Raw genomic sequence first — 18,286 nt, 5'->3', positions numbered from 1 at the left:
ATCTTCCCACCCAGGTCCCCCAGCCTTCAGCGACTCTGGTGAACAGACGAGGGTGGGCGAGGGTGGGCGGGATGAGGAATAGGAGCCCGTGTACCCCCTCCCCACACTCTGCTGTCTGGAAAATCATTCATCCCCCAAGTTGCTTTTGAGCAACCTTCTTTTTATCCAGCCTATTAGTCCCTGTTATGAAGTGTTAAGTATTAAAAACATATAAAGGCCTTTTCCAGAAATACTGCTGTGATTGCTTACATATGTCCCCTGCTCGGCCTGCCCAGGGAATCTGCTGTAGTTTTTCCATGTTTTAACCTCATCTGTTTTCTATCTGATGCTAATAGTCTCAGTGGTGTTTAATTTCCTGAAAAGTCCCGGATCAGATTTAAAGGAAAAGGAGGAAGCCTTTCTCCCCACATCTCACCTCCCTGGCCCCAGCCATTTTCTGTCCGCCTACTTTTTCTTGTCACATTACTCCCCTTTAAAGAGCGATCACCACCTACTGCCCACCTAAGTGACCCCCTGCTGGGTGGGTGGTAACCCTCAGCCCCTCAAGGTAGAACACTTTATAGGAACATTCCAGAGATCAGGAGCACCCAGTACTCCTGGGAAAACTCAGCCTGCCCCCGGTTACCTGCACAGAGGCAGAGAGAAGCAAATTGTAGACCATCCAAAATATATGTACCTTTGCCTGGAATGATATTATATTATCGTTAACAATAAAACCTTCTAACAAAATGTTCCCTCCCAGGAATTGTTTCGCTTAGGCAGTGCTGCCTCCTCCCAGTGCACACCCCAAAGGGTGGGATGGGTAGAATCTGGCAGGCAGAGAGAGACCAGCCAGGACAGAGCTCATCTTGGTGGTGGCTCGGTGAAGGTGGACAAGTGTCTTTGGAAGACAAGCAGCCCATTCCTTGTGGCTTTTCCTTGGGTTTGCCAGCCAGTCCTGGCCTCCTTGTTTTCCTCTGCCGGGGTCATGGTTAGGGAAATAACGTTTGCTGTGATGGGAAATAAGAGAAACCAGGAGTGAGAGTGAAAGCTTTTTTCTGTCCATTTGGCTCGGGAAGCGGATACCCAGCACGGCAAGGAGACCAGTTCCGATGTCCATGAAAAGACTGTCCCGTCAGGACTAAAACCCTGGTGTCCAAATTCCAGCCAGTGCCACCACCAGGTGGACACGGTCTTTCATGTATGGCAAGGGGACCTCTCACTGCCGTGCTGGCTTCCTTCCTAGCACTTCAGAGGCATATGGGTGGGACCTAAAAGGTATCTTGAAAGAACCAGCTGAAATCTCTGTACATGTGCAGCACATTTATTCGTATGTGTTACATTGTAAGAGTCTAGTGTTCTTCCAGAGGCTGCGGGAAGGGTTTTGGTTGGGTGCAAGGGAGAACCCTTGAAGTTGGTGCTGGAGGAGGTGGAGAAGGGTTGAGAACTGATGGGAGATCGCCCCCTGGGGGCCTTTAGGGGTGATCCGCCCATCCTGCCCGTACCTGGGGTTCGCCTCCTTCTTCCCTGCGATTTGTGGCTGTTCTGGGGATGTGCCTCATAGGCGGAGAGCGATCTCCTTCCCCGCAGCTCGCCTAGTGCGGCCTGCAGTCTCGATGACTCAGCCCCCTCCCAGAGGGTAATTCACGAGAGGCTCCCTCCCTCTGGAGAGCAGGGGTTTCTTGCCTTTCTAGAGAGCTGGGCTGCGAGGGTGTGGATGGGCCCTTCCCACTGCCAGCACCCACCTCATTCCACATCCGCCAGACTTACCTGCTTTGCTCAGGCATCCCAGGGGAGGGACTGTCACCATCTTCCAGGGGCTGACTGAGTCCCAGCAGCTCCCCGTGGCTTCCCTGCCCACTTACAGGGAACCCGAAGCACAACCTGGAAGATACTCATCTTAAACTTTAGAAACTTCAGCAGTTTCTAAACCCTTGGTCCTGAATTTTCCAGCTTTTGCAGATGATTATCTCCTCTAGTGGGCAGTTAAAAAGTCAGTCTTGTCTTTCTGACGGGAAAGGTACTTTTCTTCTTGGTTTCACTTGAGGACTAGTTTTCCCATCCTGCACAACTCCCATTTTACTAGTGGGGAAGTGACCTGCCAAAAAACCCAACAGGTCATTGCAGGATCCAGAGGTAGAATTCCATCCTCTCCTATCCTGGTCCACCCTGTCCCATCAATGCCTCTGAGCCGGCTACAGCTGGCGTCTTTCTGTCTGTCCCAGGTCCAGCTGCTCTCTGAGGAGCTTGTGGCCTCAGGGGGGGCCCCGAGTCTCGGGCATCTTGCCGTTCTCTGGCGTTGCAGATGGTTTTAACAGTTGGGTGCTTTATAGTCCCATGAAATACTTAAGCCAGCTGACCGATGTGACCCTAGGAAGCCAACCTGGCCTCCTGTATGCTCTGATCCATCAGATGGTGTGGTCCCCTTGTTGCTTCCTGCCCTGAAGGTTTGGGGTCAGACCCACGTCCTTGGAATTACATCCGAGGCCTCCGAAATAAGGCTCTGTGAGCAGGAGCTGCAGAGCCTCCTGGCTCTGTTCGCAGGCTTGGCCGGTAGGTGAAGAGGGCATGGCATAACTCTGAGGGAGAGAGTGTATTTGCTAGGAGCTCATTAGAAAGTTCTAGACTCTGCAGGTTTAAAGGGACTGTTGCAGGTTACCCTGGTTGTCCTCTTGCACTGGACGCACACAGGCTCATCCCTGTTGACTGCCGGTCTGTCCCAGGACCCTGAAACCTGGGGCTTAGCCTGATCCACCTGGTCTCGAACTGTGTGATTAAACATTTGTAGAGACAGGGAAGGGTCTACAGCACCCTCCCTCCCCTGCAGAGCTGTGCGAGCTGGCCCGGCAGAGCCACATGGGCGGTGGGCAGGCATCGTCGCATCACCTTCCAGGTTTGACGCCCTGGAGCTCCAGCTCTTCCAGGGGTTGCCTGGCGATCTCCTCTGCTGTGTCCATCTGGCCCGTCTGGAACCACTCTTGTCAAGGTCAACCATGGGTCACTGGGTCCAAGGTCACCTCTTGGTTCTCCTCCAGCCTGACCCGTCAGCCATATTTGACCCAGATGCTCCCCTTCTTCCCTTGGAATCCCATGGTCCCTTGGCCTCCAGGACACCACCCACTTCTAGTTCGGTGCCGTGTCCCATTGTTCCTCTGGCGCTTCTGCTGCTCTTCATCATCACCTTGACCTCTGAACGGTGGAGCACCCAGGGCCCCGGCGTCACGCCTCTTGTCTACCTCTCTCTCTTTGACAGTTGAATCCGTAACTTGATGACTTTACAAATCATGTCTTCTCTGACTCTGGACTCTCCTTTGAACTCCAGACTTTTTCTTTTATTTTGCAGTACGCGGGCCTCTCACCGTTGTGGCCTCTCCCGTTGCGGAGCACAGGCTCCGGACGCGCAGGCTCAATGGCCATGGCTCACAGGCCCAGCCACTCCGCGGCATGTGGGATCTTCCCGGACCGGGGCACGAGCCCGCGTCCCCTGCATCAGCAGGCTGACTCCCAACCACTGCGCCACCAGGGAAGCCCCCCCCCCCGCCCCCGCCAGTCCTTTCTAACTGGGGTTATGTCCCAAGATTCTCCCCTTGCTCAGCACCAGCCTTCTGGCTTCCCTCTTCATCCTAGGACGTGCCCTTTCCTCTAGGCCTTGGCACAGAAGGAGTGTTCTTCTAGCTGCAACATAACCACCTACTTCCTTCAGGTCTCAGCCCAAATGTCACCTCCTCAGAGAGGCCCTCCCTTGCCATCCTTTTCTTTTTTTTTTTAATACCTATCAATAATTACTTTATTTTCTAAATTATTTTGTTATTTTATTTTTTATCTTTTAAAAAAATTTTATTGGAGTATAGTTGATTTACAATGTTGTGTTAGTTTCAGGTGTACAGCAAAGTGAATCTGTTATACATATACACATATCCACTCTTTTTTAGCTTCTTTTCCCGTATAGGTCATTACGGAGTATTGAGTAGAGTTCCCTGTGCTATACCGTAGGTCTTTATTAGTCATCTATTTTATATATGGTAGTGTGTGTATGTCAATCCCAACCTCCCAGTTTATTCCTCCCCACTTTCCCCCTTGGTAACCGTAAGTTTGCTTTCTACATCGGTGACTCTATTTCTGTTTTGTCAATGAGTTCATTTGTACCACTTTTTTAGATTCCACATATGAGTGATATCATATGATATTTGTCTTTCTCTGTCTGACCTACTTCACTCAGTGTGACAATCTCTAGGTCCATCCATGTCCCTGCAAAATGGCATTATTTTGTTCTTTTTATGGCTGAGTAATGCTCCATTGTATATATGCACCACGTCTTCTTTATCCATTCCTCCGTCGATGGACATTTAGGTTGTCTCCGTGTCTTGGCTATTGTAAATGGTGTTCCCTTGTCATCCTGTCTAAAATAGCACCCTACCCCGCTCTTCATATTCTCCTCCCTACCTTGATCTATTTTTCTCCGTGACATTTATAAGTTAATATTTGTCTCTGCACACAAGGGGTAATAAGCCCCATGATGGCAGTGACTTGGTCTGGTTTACTGCTTTATCCAGTGTCTGGACAGGGCCTGGCACAAGGTGGATATTCAGTCAGTACTTATTAAACGAGTGAATCAATGAACGCCAGGGCTCATCTGGCTGGACTCAGCAAGGCGAGGGAGTGAAGAGCGAGGGGTTTTGCTTGGTAGGTGCAGCACACCCAGAGTGTGAGGAAGATCATCTTTGCTATTGGGGGAGGACAAGTCAGCTTCTGCAGCCTCCTGCCTTTGGAGTCTCCCTGTGGATATCTCATGGGAATTCTCCTGGAAGCTGGGCTTTGGGGATTCGATTTTGACTTGCCAGGATGGCTTTGGTGGGGAGGGGTGTGTGTCAAATGTTGACTTGCTAAAGCTGAATAACGAAAGGTGAATAGTTGTCTGCTGTACCTCTAATCTGGTTCCCTGTTTTTTTTTGTCTAGCTGCTGTATCAAGAATGGGCACGCTATGGGGTGTTTTATAAGTTTCAGCCTATTGACCTCATCAGGTAAGATGTGGGAGGGGACTCTTGGGAGGACCCAGAAGGTCTCTGCCGACTGTCTTGGCTCCTGGAAGTGTGTTGGCCGAGCAGAGGGCTTGGCTGTTCTAGGCTGTGACGCCCCTGCTCTGTGTCCTACAGGTGGGGAGCCAGCTCCTGGGTGGGGGAGGGCAGTGGCAGCTGTGGGGCAGCAGGTAATGTGGACGGATGTTCCATGACTTGCCTCTTGGGGTCTTCAGCACTGTGGTCTCTCCCTGCCTGCTCTTGTGGGGAGAGGAGTGAGTAGAGTTCTCTCTTTTATTATCGTCCCTCAAATTTGCCTAGAGAAGAACGTGGGTGAAGCAGATTCTTGGGTCATTCCCAAGTAGCCACAGTATTGACCAAGAGAAGGGAAGACCCGGCACATTGTATAAGGGCTAAGCCAGCTGCTCTGCGTGGAAATGCAGGCTTTTTATGGCTTCTCCAAAAAATTGGAAGGGAGAAGAGAACTGGGTCCTAAACCTCTCCCTTCAGTGCTGCTCCTAAAATGATGCCCTATTGCCTTGGGAATTTCCCCAGTTTCTACAGAACATGGGTGAAAAGCTTTTTGAAAGAACTTTCTAGAAGGCAGTAGGTCTGAGTAGCCTCAAGTGGGTTGAGGGCTCTAGGAACTCCACGGGTTGTTGAAGCCCCACCTCTTTCCCAGCTGGCATGTTGGGGGACCCCTGTGCAGTGGAGGACCACCGGGCTGAGTGGGGTCTGGAGACTGGGGTCTTGCCCAGGCTTGGCCACTAGGGGCGATTGTTGCTCTGGTCAAGTCGCGTCCCCGCTTTGGTCTTCGGCATCCTGGTTTTCCGAAACTGGGAGCCTGAGCTAGGGCTCTACGGGGGAAATTGATAGAGCACGCTTATTTGGAAACTGTGGGGACCCTCGGCCCTGTGCCTGACATAGTGGACTCGCTGCCACTCAGTCACCTGTGGCTCACTTTAATGAGCTGATTCATCAGCCAGCAAACTCAGAGAGTGTTCCGGGCTGCTCACCCTGGGCCGGGACCGCGAGAGGGGTGGCCGCCAGAAGGATCGAGTCCAGAGGGAGGGATTCCAGCTTCTTCTTGGAAGAAGACAGCAGGCTGGGAGTCAGTTTGGGCAGGCTCACCTCCCACGCAGAGATGGGATGGCCCTCCCAGGGAACTGGGAGCTCAGTTGGACAGCAGGTGTTTGTTCCAGCTGAAGACCATTAGCCGAGGGGCTGGGGTCGGGGAGCAGGGCCACAAATGCCGGTGACCGAGGCCCCCTCACCCTGCACCTCCCGTCCCCTGGCGGCCTTTTGTGAGGTGCGGCCACCTAGACTGTTCTCTGGGCCACACCAGGGCTGCTTCCCCCGTGCCTCGTGGGCTTTGATCATCCTCTCTGCCTCTCTGGTGGCCACCCACGCTGTCGCCTGTTTTCTCCAACTATTCACTCCTTTTGAAAAAATACGATACCAGAAAATAAAAATTCTCCCTCCCGGAGAGCCCCACGTTTTCCTCCAGAGACTTCGGGTGACCGGCCGCCAGCTAAGTGGGCAACGGCTCCAGCGTGCCCTCCGTTTCAGCCCCCGGAGCAGCCTCACCTGCGGGGGAAGAGGTGCCTTTGGAGCAGATCCTGGCTCTGGGGTCTGGCGGTTCCCGAGGACGCAGAGCCCAAAGCTGTCCAGATGGGTGCAGTGTGCTGTGGGGCTGGGGGCTGTCCACTGCCGCTTCCTCACCTGCTGCACAGTGCCAGTGGCCTGGCTGTGGGGCTCGGACGCACCTGGAGCCTCGGACATCTTTCAGACACTGGCTGGAGGGGAGGGGATGGGACACAGGTAGTATGGGGGCTGTAGTGGGGGACTGTGGCCTACCCAGAGGGGTGAGGAACTTACTCTGCTGCAGAGAGACGAGGGGACTGTAGTGGGGAGAGAGGGAAGGGACAGAGGCGTTGGGGGCATAGGTGGGTAGCAGAGGCAGGGAAGCCAAGAGCAGGCAGCTGGAGAGGAAACTGGGGTGGCGGGTGTGGGTCTCCCCGCACTCAGCCGGCTCCCCCTAAGCTCGTGTCACCTCCTTCCTCTCCGCCATCTGCCAGTCCGCGGTCTGACCCCAACTCCTGTGGGTGTGTCTTCAGCGCCACTTCCCTCTGCTGCCACTTCTTCTCCATCCTTCCTGCCTTCACCTGTCGGGACCTAGCGGCCCACAGGGCCCAGCCTGAGGCCACCCTGACCCTGTGGTTCCATCGCGGCTCATGCCTGTGAACTGCGCCCTCTTGGTGCTCACGTAGGAACTGCACCCATGTGGTCAGTGCTGAAGCATCCGCAGAGGCAGGGGGGTCCAAGTTCAAGGTAAGCCCTGCAAAGGCCCAGCCGAGCTGTTTCCCGCCCGTCGCCTTGGGCCCCCAGCTCCTCATTGGCAGCACCGAGCGCTGCTTCTCTCCCGGTGCCCACGGTTTGGAACATTCGAAAGCATGGAGCAGCTGAGAGCCCAGCAGGGTGGGAGATCCGTTGGCATGTAAAGCTACCCTTCCCCTTCCGCAACCCTTCAAGCCTAAACTTGAGATTTAGGGCTCGAGGCTCCTTTCCCAGGTGTGTAAAGTGGACAGAGGGGGAGCAAGATGCCCCTTCCCGGGGCTTCCCTGGTGGCGCAGTGGTTGAGAGTCCGCCTGCCGATGCAGGGGACGCGGGTTCGTGCCCTGGTCCAGGAAGATCCCACATGCCGCGGAGCGGCTGGACCCGTGAGCCACGGCCGCTGAGCCTGCGTGTCCGGAGCCTGTGCTCCGCAACGGGAGAGGCCACAACAGTGAGAGGCCCGCGTACCGCAAAAAAAAAAAAAAAAAAAAAAAAAGATGCCCCTTCCCTGCACCCCGCGCCCCTCCCCCCACAGCTGCATGGGCATCCAGGCCCAGCAGGCTGCACTGTGAGATTGCTGACGGCGCTCCCAGGCCAGCAGAGCTCTCCACCCTGAGTCATACCCTTGCTCTAGAAACCTCGGGGCCTGCAGGCCTGAGTGGAGCGTGTGTGTGTGTGTGTGTGTGTGTGTATGTGAGTTGCCTGGGAAGCTCCCCAGGGAGGTATCCAGTAGCGACCCCTCTCACAGAAGAATCTCCTGGGAACTCCGAGCCCGAAGCACTCGTGCCCTGGAAGAAGCAAGGTGTGTGTTGGAGCCAGTGGGGGAGATGATGTTGTAGCTGGAGGGAAACGGCCCTGCTAGTCCCTAGGGGCCACCTGAGTGTCCCTGCAGGCGGAGGAGTAGATTTCTGCCTGCACGGCCCTGGGATGACTCCCCGACATCCCAGGAGGGAAACGGCCTTTATTTTCTGGGGAACCCGGGAGGCTGGGCCTTTAGGCTTGACTAATACGGGGTGATCCCGTATTAGTCAGCGCCCTGCCCTGTCTTTTCACTGAAACGAACATCTGCTCACGGGCATATTTTCTTAGCTGGGAGGTTTTGCTATGGATGAGATGAAACAGCAGGCTCTGGACATCTGAGTTAGGTTTAGCTGCTCACCGTGCTTGGCTGAAGCTGAGATGCACAATTGTATTCTCAAGCATCTGCCGCTGCCTGTGACCGCATGTGGGGGAGACGTGCCCAGCAGTCCGCCGGGCTCGGGGGCTGTGCAGCTGTGGACTTTGGGGAAGGGGCCAAGGGCATCGTACGCGGGCAGCATCCACCGTGTCAAGTCAGGATGGCAGTTTAGAGGGGGGTAAATGGCTCTTCCTCGTTCCCTCCTCTTTCAGGGATGCCATTTCCCCAGGGAGGCTTCCTAAGGTCAGGCCCTGGGCGTGAAACCCATCCCTGTGGCAGGTCTGGAGTCCTCTCAGAAATGTCCTGCTTCCTCAGTGACCTAACAGTGGCATCTATGCCATTTCAAGAGCCTTTGGGCAGCATCTGTGGACAGCAAGAGTGGCACTGTGCCCCCACCTGGCTACACGTCTCTACCATCCTAGACTCCAGCCGCCTCCAGCCCCACCAGTGCAGAGCCCATCCAGGACCTCGGCATCAAGGAACTGGCTTTTCCTCCTCCTGATAAAAGGCAGAGGTGCTTGTTCTTGCCAGAATTCCCCAGAAAGGCCACTAGAAGGTTGCATGATTTGATCCATGCCTCTGTGTCTCTGAGCCCCACTTCTGACCTCCTGAAACACGACGCATCCACATCCCCCCAGGAGGGAGATGGAGGAAGCCACGTTCTTTCTTAGGAGGCTTCTCAGCAGGCCAGGCTCAGGAAGGACTGGCTGCAGCTGGTTTGGGGGAGGGAATGGAGAGGAAAAAATGTTGACCAACCTGTGATGAATTATTTCCTGAGCCCTGCTGCCTCCTCCTTGATCCTTCCCTGGGATTTATAAAGGCAGTTCAGCTCAATGCAGTAAACATTTACTGATGCTCACAGTGAGCAAATCTCTGGAGGCACAGCGAGATGTAGGGTGGAGTTTGCGTCCTTACGGATCTAGCAGTTACGTAGGGAGACAGACCCGTGGGAGGCAGGATGAATTGAGGGCTTTTCAGACTGTCGTATATAAGTACTAACAAGATAGGTTGGGACAACAGATGGAGAGTGGTTGCTACCAGCAGAATAAGGGAAGACTTCCTAGAAGAGGTGGTGCTGGAATTGGAAACATTGCTTTCTGAAAGGCTGAGGTTAAAGGTCCTGAATGTGTCTTTGTCACCAGCCTGGGCTGCCCCGAATATGGACTTGTTGAGCCTGGTGTCGATGGCCAGAAATCACAGTGCCCCAAAGCCAGGTCCCTCCTGACTGTCAGTTGGAAGAGGTCAAGTCAAGAACTTGACTTGCAGATCTCGCCCCACCTGCATGGACTCTGTGCCAACCTGGCCCGTGTCCCTGGCTCTGACCTGTAAGTTAGCAGAGCATCCAGGCTTGGAAGGAGATGAGGCTGGACCCAAGAGAGGAAGCCAAGGAGTGGTGACGTGTGGGGCTAGCACCTTGGTATCTGCAGGTCTCATCCTTTGAAGTATTGGATTTAGCAGGGAAACGTTATGCAGGCTGGAAAGAAGTCATGTCTCATGGGCCTGAAGAAGATTTTTCCTTTACCTCTGAGGGCGTAGGAACATAGTAGACAGAGAAAAATAGGCAGTAGCTGGTTGAGGCGAGGCAGAAACAGGGATGACGATGTTCTGTGCAGTTATATTCTGGCCCGTTTTACAGAGTGGGAAATAAGTCAAGCTGTTTATAAAATGTGAGGTGTCCCACTCTCCTTTCTCTCCCCCCTCCCTGCAGAGTGCCACTCCCCGCCAGGTCTGCACCCTCTAGAGGAGAGGAGTCGGCCTGGGGCTGCCAGTGGACCAGGAGTTGAATACGGTGCCCCCAGCTCTAGTCTGAGGCTGCACCCAAAGGCCGTCCTGGTCCCCTGAGCATCTGGGACCACCCTGAGGGTGGCCTCCCTGCCTTCCACGACTGGTGGCTCTTGGTTCAGATCAAACTGAATCTTCCTTCCTGGAGTATCAGCCGTATGGTACCTGGTGGCTCCCAGGGCACCAGGAGGCTGCACGCGCATCCCCACGGCCGCCCAGGGTTGCACAGCCAGAGCTGGGACGGGGTGAGGGTCTGGTTTCCCAGCTCACTGCCTCCTTGACTCCCTTACGTCATGTCCTGTTTCCCAAGGGGAAGAGAAGCTGATATTAGCCTGAAAATATGTGACAAAGCTGTAATTTCCTATCCCCTTGGACCTTGTGTGCAGTAAACTCTCAGTTATCCAGAACCCCTGGGCCCAAACCATGGCATCACAGAGGTGGGAGGAGCTTAGAGGCTGGCTGACCTCAGTGCCCCGCCATGGAATGGGGAGTTGAAGATTCCTCTCCCCGCATATTGATGGAGCAGATGCCCAGCCTCTGCACGATTTATCTTGTAATGGGGGAGACGCCTGGCCTCGGGGGCAGCTTGTTTGTCTGCTGGACATTTTTAGCCACTAGAAATGGTCATGGAGCCAGAGCAAGAACTCTGCTGATTTCCCTCTGTTTCAGTCCTGTTCTGAACAAGAGCATCCTATTGTGTAGGCCAGCCTTTAATTAGTTGAAAATAGCTCTCGTGTCCCTAACAGTTGTGCACGCATAACACGCCTGGCCTCGCTGTGTGTCCTCCTGTGATGCGGGCTCTTCTAACGGCCTCATCCTCGTGATCGTCCTCTTTGGGACCCACTGGCCTGGGAAAGTCAGAGCAGGGCCCTCCTGCACGCACACCTCACCTGGTATAGGTAAGCTGACACCTGTTTGCACTGACCACATGTGAGACACTGGTGCTGGGGGGTAGAGATGAATTAAGCATGACCCCGTTCTCCAGGAGCTCAAGCTCCAAGTCAAATTCCCAAGCGTGTAGATGACCACGTGGCTTTTCTGGGAAATGGAGGGACAGACCGATGGAGAAAATTTTCAAAGAGTAACTGTGAGGCTATAGAAAACCAGGGTATAGAGAAGATCATGGGGGTGGGGGGAAGCTGACCCCCAGACCAGTCATCTGTGATGAGGGGGCTCAGGGCTGTCAGCTGTGCCTCGGGCAGAGATTTTTGGGGGTGACTCTGACTCTTTCTGGAAACATCCGTTGACGCATGGCAGCACCCATAGACCCCTGAAAATCTCGGAAAACATTTTAGGATCACGTCACTTAGGGATTTCCCAAATCGCGGCAAAACCTCATGTGTCCAAGTCAGGTTATCCTGCCTAGAGAAAAACCAGCCAGGCTAGAACTGTCTCAGGGAAGGAAAAGAAATGTGATCAAAGATGTAAAGAGGCAGCTGTATGAAGACAGACTTAAAACAAATAAGAGCTCCTCCTCTAGGAAGAAGCGGAGACGGAGTGAGGCTGCACTTGTTAATTTAGAAGATGGATAGAGTGACTGTCCACGTGTTTATCAAACCCCGAGGCACCTGCCTAGGGACATTCCTCTAGACTGAGAGCAGTGGGTTAAGGATGAGAAGAACTCGGTTTTGGCTCCAGCCTTGAATCCAAGTGATATAATACTGGGGCAAGCCGTTCTCTCTCAAGCCTCCATTTCCTCAGCTATGAAATGGGCATCATAACACCTGTCCTACCTTCCCCACAGTATTATTGCGAGGATTACGATATAGTTGTGCAAAGAGCGTGGTGATGGACACAGGTCTGGTTAGGTAGAGTTGTTATTTATCTGCTCCCTGGGGGACGTTATACTATTCCCTAAACTAGCAGAATTTTATATAGTTCTTTAGTTTGTCTTGACAAATATTGTGTAATCATAAGATTATTTTTTTAACATCTTTGTTGGAGTATAATTGCTTTACAATGGTGTGTTAGTTTCTGCTGTATAACAAAGTGAATCAGCTATGTGTACACATATATCCCCATATCCCCTCTCTCTTGCGTCTCCCTCCCACCCTCCCTATCCCACCCCTCTAGGCGGTCACAAAGCACCGAGCTGATCTCCCTGTGCTATGCGGCTGCTTCCCACTAGCTATCTATTTTACATTTGGTAGTGTATGTATGTCCACGCCACTCTCTCACTTCAAGACCGTGTTTTTTTAAAAATTGTAAACCAGTGTGCTGTATTCACGTTGCGTGTGTGTGCTCTGTGCCTCCTAGCGACCCTGCCAAGTGGATGTTCTTACCTCCGTGTTACGGGGGTGAGGGGGTGGGGTACTGAGCTCAGGGAGATAGGAGCTTCCCGAAGCCACAAGCCAGCCCATCCGGGATTTAAACCCAGGCCTGTCTGACTCCAGAAACTGTGTGTTTGCCCTCGTACCACGTGGCTGGAGGTGACCCAGAGCGTCGTCCAGCCGGACGCTGGGCGAGCTGGGTTTTCAGACGTCTAGCGTTAATCCCTTTGCTCAGCACTCTGAGGGACAGCTGGCGTGGTCTGCGGAGGGGGGAGTGGGCTCACTGACCAGGTCACCCCCTGCTCTGCGATGGGCCATCCTCGTGAGCACCCCTGTCTCAGCAGGAGTGATGTGTCACTCGCAAGAGCTGTTTGTTAGGGGGCCCCCGAATGCCATGTTTTCGGTTTCTCATTTCTGCTTTTCAGAGTCTTTCGTTTCCCCGACTTCTTCCATGTCATCAGGTTGTCAGCTGTCACTTCTTGCTTTTGTCAGCCGAGTAGGTTCCTTCCCGACTTCAGTTCGCTGCTCCGTCTCCGTCGCAGCTTTAGTAACCTGACCCCTGAGCAGGTAGCACTGTGTGCCAGGTAAGCCTCTTCCACAGCCTATCCTGGAGGCTGCCTCCTGGCAGGTGTGGGCTTTTGTGGAGGCTCTGCCTTTGTCATGGAAATGTCTTCCTGGTGTTTCCCAGTGAGAGTGAAATGGTGTTTCCAGGATGGGACCAGAGTCAGTGTGATAAGGCAGGTGGCTTTGCCGAGGAGAGCTGCATTTTGTCCCTCTTGCTTGTTCTGGGAGGTCACAAGAAATCCAGGCCAGAGCTCCGAGTCTGTTGACACAAGAGTCGATCGCTACATCAAGGGTCTACTGGATACCAAGCTCTGTCGTAGGTGTGGTGTCAAAGCGAAAAGAAGGGGGAAAGCAGGAAGCTTGGAGTGTAACAGTGGGACCCCAGGTGCTCACAGTAGATCTGATGGAAGCTGCAGAGGTAAAGTGGTACCCAACGGGGAACCTGGGCACAGAGCTGTGCGTAGACGGGCTGGGGGCAAGGTGGTGGGCAAGGGGATGGGCCAAAGGTTCCGAAGGGGTTTGTGACTAGCTTTAGCGTGGTTGATGAGAGAAAGATGAGACTTACAGGACAGGCGGGTTTTGAGCAGAAAGTAGAGATTTGAAGGAAGAAGGGAGTGTGGTTGGGAGATTTACAGGAGTCAGGCTGAAGTATTCTTGGTCAGGACATGCTGACGGAAGTGAAGGCTCAAGAACAGGTTGAGGCTGCAGACAGCTGAGAAGAGAGCCCTGGGGCTACGGGAAGTGGTTGGAGGAGGTACCTGAGACGGTGCAGGGGGAGGAAAGCCTAGACCAAGGGGCCGTGATGATGGGGAGCAAAAGGAGGTGCTGTCAAGTGGTTTCTCTGGGATTTAGGTGGCAAAACAGAGCTTTCGGGGGTTCAGGACTTGTGCGCTCCTAGCTGTGAGGTGGGAATGGCCCGTCTCACTCACCCACTCTTGGGAAACTTCGGGCAAGTCATTCAGCCCTTTGGATCTGGTGCACATCCTCTTGCTGAGAGAGAGAAAGAGAGGAACCTTTGCGTCTCCTCCACAAACCCTCTAGGCTGTGACGGCAGCCGCCCTCTGTCCGTGGGAAGCAGGACCTCAGGTGCATCCGAGGGGCTGATCTCGCCCTAGAAGGAAGGAGGGAACCGGCCGGGGGATAAGTCACCACGGACGCGGCCCGACTCTTTGATCCCCCTGAGCCACTGTTTCACCGCCTGTCTCTGGAACCCCTGAGCTCCCCATTCCTGCTAATGATATTCTGCTGAGTGATGTTCTCCACCCATGCCACATGGGTATGTGACCAACATAAACAGAAAACGTCTTGACACATTGAATAACATCGTTGCAACACACGTTACAACAGCGACCGCAAGATCTCTCCATTTAATTAGCTGGGCATGCCCAGGCACTTTGCACAGACATATGCCTCTGTTTCAGGAACGGAAAACCACAGCATTTTGTGGGTTTGGAAGTCACAGACATAAGCAAGAAAACGACAAAACAAAAAGCTTCAAGATCGCTGCCTGGGAGACTGCTGTCCTCCAGTACCTTCTTGGGATTTTCTCAAGGTAGTCAAAGGTGTGGGTAGTTGGGTAACTGCCAGGGATGGCTGTCTGCCCTGGCAGAGTGGCTGACTCTGATGTGGAGAGGTTGTGACCCTCAGCCTGCATCGCCCAGCCCATTCCAGGGCCTCAGGAAGCACTCCTTGAGGGCTCAGGACTCAGGGCTGGTGCCTCAGCCCTGTCGGTTTCTTTCATAAAATCCGTGTTAACTGAACACAGGAGAGACAGAGATGAGATTGGAGGACTGGGACCTTGAACTTTTTATTTGGAATTGTAGTCTGGAGGAGGGTAAGGGCAATGGCTTAGTTTCCAGCAGTTATCAGTTCTGACAACACGGCAGTATTTCCTTAGGCTGACACGCAGCCCAATCCTCAGCCTTCGGGCGGACGGGCAGCCGCTCCTTCTCCAGGCTTCCCCCCGGCCTGTTTCCCCTTCCTGTCAAATCCTAGGGGGGTCATGCTGCCCCCCTCCCCCCACCATGGACACCCTAACGCTTCTCTGAAGGTTTAGCCCTGGGGCTGAGGTTAAGCCCTCTGATGATCCAGCAGCCAGCTGGAAGCATCTCTCAGGGACATCGTGAAAGAAAGAGGAGAGTCCCCAAACTCAGACCTCTCACCATCCAGCTGGGAGGAGACTCAGTGTTTTGGGAGAGAGACTTAAGAGAATGGGTAATTCAGTTCCCTCTGACGCGGTATATTTATTGGGCATCTTTGCTGTGTTTGTTGTATTTGTGTTTATTGTTTCAGGTGCTAGAGTTAAAGTGAAGAAAAAGATAGATGTGGACTGATTAGATAACTTACCTAATCGCCTTGGGTGATGAGATGATTTACCATCTAACCTAGGACACTCTTGAGAGTGAAAGGGAGCATTATTAATAGCTATGCTGAGTGTACTAGTCAGCTACTGTCAAAATAACACTGCGTAACAAACCACCCCCAGATCTACAGCTTACAACGATAGTTGTTTATTTTTCTTGCTCAAGTGTCTGTAGGTTGAGTGGAAAAGGTCTGCTTCAGGCTGAGGGTCGGCTGGGCTTGGCTCCAGGCTTCAGACTGTGTTCAGGTCTCCACAGGTCTGCATGCTCTCCATAGATCAGAAGCTACCTGGGCGTGGTCCTCTCATGGTGAGTCACAAGAGCACAAGGAAAAGCAGGGAAACAGACACACACAGTGCCTCTTAAGGCATCGTTGACATCCCATCCGCTAGGGCTCCACTGGCCAAAGCAGTCGTATGGCTGAGCACAAATCCATGTTTCTGGAAAGTACACTCTTGCTTCAGGGGAGAGGAGTCGGTATTTGCTGAACGCCCATGCAGCCTGCCCCAGTGAGACAACAGGTATAAACCAGGACCGTTCTGGAAATATGTGGACCTGTGGTCCCCCCTTGTCTGGTCTTGTGGAGCTTATGAGCCAGCAGGAAAGACAGATTATGTCTAGTTTTTTATTGTTTTAAAATTTTTATTGGACTATCGTTGATTTGCAATGATGTGTTAGTTCAGGTGTACAGCAAAGTGATATATAAAACTGAATATGTCAATATATATATTCTCTTTCAGAATCTTTGCCCTTATAGATTATTACAAGGTATTGAGTGTAGTTCCCTGTGCTGTACAGTAGGTCCTTGTTGTTTATGTATAGTAGTGTGTATACGTTAATTCCAAACTCCTTATTTATGCCAATAACATATAGTTAATTGTGAGTGTGACGTGGGTTACACTAGCAGAGTGTGGGGTGTCATGGGCAATCCAGCCTCACTGGAGAAGGCCAGCTGGGGAAGTGACATTTAAACGAAGGTTTGGTGCGTGAGTGAGAGCCAGGCAGAGATGAGCAGAATAAGGACAGTAGCTCACGGCCTGTGGTGTCTCCTGTGTGCCAGGCGCTGTTTAAGCCCCGTGCACTTGCTCACTCACAACGACCCTTTGAGACATACTATCACCCTCAGTTTGCAGATGAGCAGTTCAGACACAAAGAGGGTGTTAAGTCACCCGCCGTCACACAGCTAGTGAGTAAGGAAGAGGTGAGGTTTGAACTCCTAAGTCTGGCTCCAGAGTCAGTTCTCTTTGCCACAGGGTACGCTGCCCACAACAGAAAGAGGGGGCCTGGGGTGCCTGGTGGGGGGAGTAATGGGGGCCAGGCGGGGGCGAAGCAGGGACCAGGCCCTGGAGGATCTTTCCGAAACCACAGGCCAGCCCATCTGAGATTCAAACCCAGGCCTGTCTGACTCCAGAAACGATGTGTTTTCCCTGGTACCACGTGGCAGAAGGGGACGCAGAGCTCCGTTCATTCGTGGCCGTTTGAAGATTTGGGGCTTTATCCTAAGGAAAAGAGCCTGTCCCTGAAGGGTTTGGCTTACGTGGATGTAGATGTGTGGACGGCACTGATGTGGGCCAGTTGCTTTTACTTGGAAAGGACCTGAGGCTCCTCTGTGTGGGCGCTAGAAAGGACCCGAGACATTGTACGTTTTGTGCCAAACAGGATGGAGGGAGGGTGGGGAGTGTGGGGAGAGGAACAGCTTCTTCTCCCGGACGCCCTCTGTCCTTGTGAGAGGACCTGGTGGGCATTCTGGGGAGTGGGAGTCCAGTCTTCTTATTCTCCACGTCCCAGCTGACCCGCAGGTTTCACTAGGTGGTAATCAGTGCATGGGAACTGTCTCTCCCCATTCACCAGCGGGGATGTCTTCGTGGGTGTGATGGTGACCACAGCTGACGCAGCGCTTATCCCATGCTCACCGGGTACCCGTGTCACCTCGCCCAGTGTGGACCTGATCTGGTCTAATCTTCGCGGCAACTCTGTGAACTTGGCACGATCGTTGTCCCCTGTTTTCAAGATGAGGACACAGCAGTGCAGAGAAGATAAGTCACTTGCTGCAAATCTCAGGCAGGACCATTCCAGAGTCCATTATTTTAACCACTTTGCTGCACTCTGGGGGAGGAAACCATGCAGGTGAGACACATGGGCTGCTTCTCAAATGGGGCCCCAAGGCAGAGGGTGGGGGTAGTGGATGGATGTGGTCAGGTGGCCAGATGGGGTGTAAAGGGTTTCTAGGATCTTTTAGAATAAAACAGATCTGGTTCCATAAAGACGGTGTTGCCGTAGATCGTGGGGACTTAGGAATTTTAGCTCTGGGGATCCTTGAAAACCATTCTCTTATTTTATTAAAAAAAAAAATCCTCTAGCAGAAGTAACAAGGCGGAGGGACGGAGGTATCATGTGTGAGGCCACTTCCAAGTAAGGAATTTTTAATATGTAAGTTGCTGACATTTAATAGAGACGGCAGTGAGCTAGGAGGTGGGAGGACGTGTGAGATTAGAGGTGGCGATGCTCCAGGCAGGTAGATTACCTGCTGCCTTCCTCACCTAACAAGGGGGTTGGGCCAGGTGATCTGTAACATCCCTTCTGGGGCTAACTTTCTAGGCTGTACGGGATACCGTCTCAAGCCTGAAGCTGGTCTTGGGGCAAGACCCAAGGTTTCCCCAGGGAGCAAGTTGAATTTGGGGTTGGAGCCCAGGAGTGTGGACCCCAGTCCTGGACTCCGTCCATTGGACTCACCCCCTCACCCCCGTACCCACATCCCTGGATTCCTCTCTTCTCTCCATTAACCTCTCCCCCTTCCACGCAAC

The 18,286-nt window shown here is 53.1% G+C and overlaps 1 protein-coding gene across 3 annotated transcripts in view; it reads left to right on the top strand.

Annotated features, from left to right (window-relative positions):
* Nucleotides 1–18,286, top strand: part of ANO2 (anoctamin 2) — a 334,282-nt gene that overhangs the window by 111,612 nt on the left and 204,384 nt on the right. For all 3 annotated transcript variants that reach the window (XM_033404279.2, XM_033404277.1, XM_033404276.1), the window contains one exon: nt 4,937–5,001. In XM_033404279.2, the coding sequence (XP_033260170.1) occupies nt 4,937–5,001 (65 nt within the window). The remainder of the gene's footprint in view (nt 1–4,936; nt 5,002–18,286) is intronic.

Source organism: Orcinus orca, chromosome 11 (assembly GCF_937001465.1).
Source record: "Orcinus orca chromosome 11, mOrcOrc1.1, whole genome shotgun sequence".
Classification (NCBI taxonomy): domain Eukaryota; kingdom Metazoa; phylum Chordata; class Mammalia; order Artiodactyla; family Delphinidae; genus Orcinus; species Orcinus orca.
This window is presented reverse-complemented; position numbering and strand designations above follow the sequence as displayed.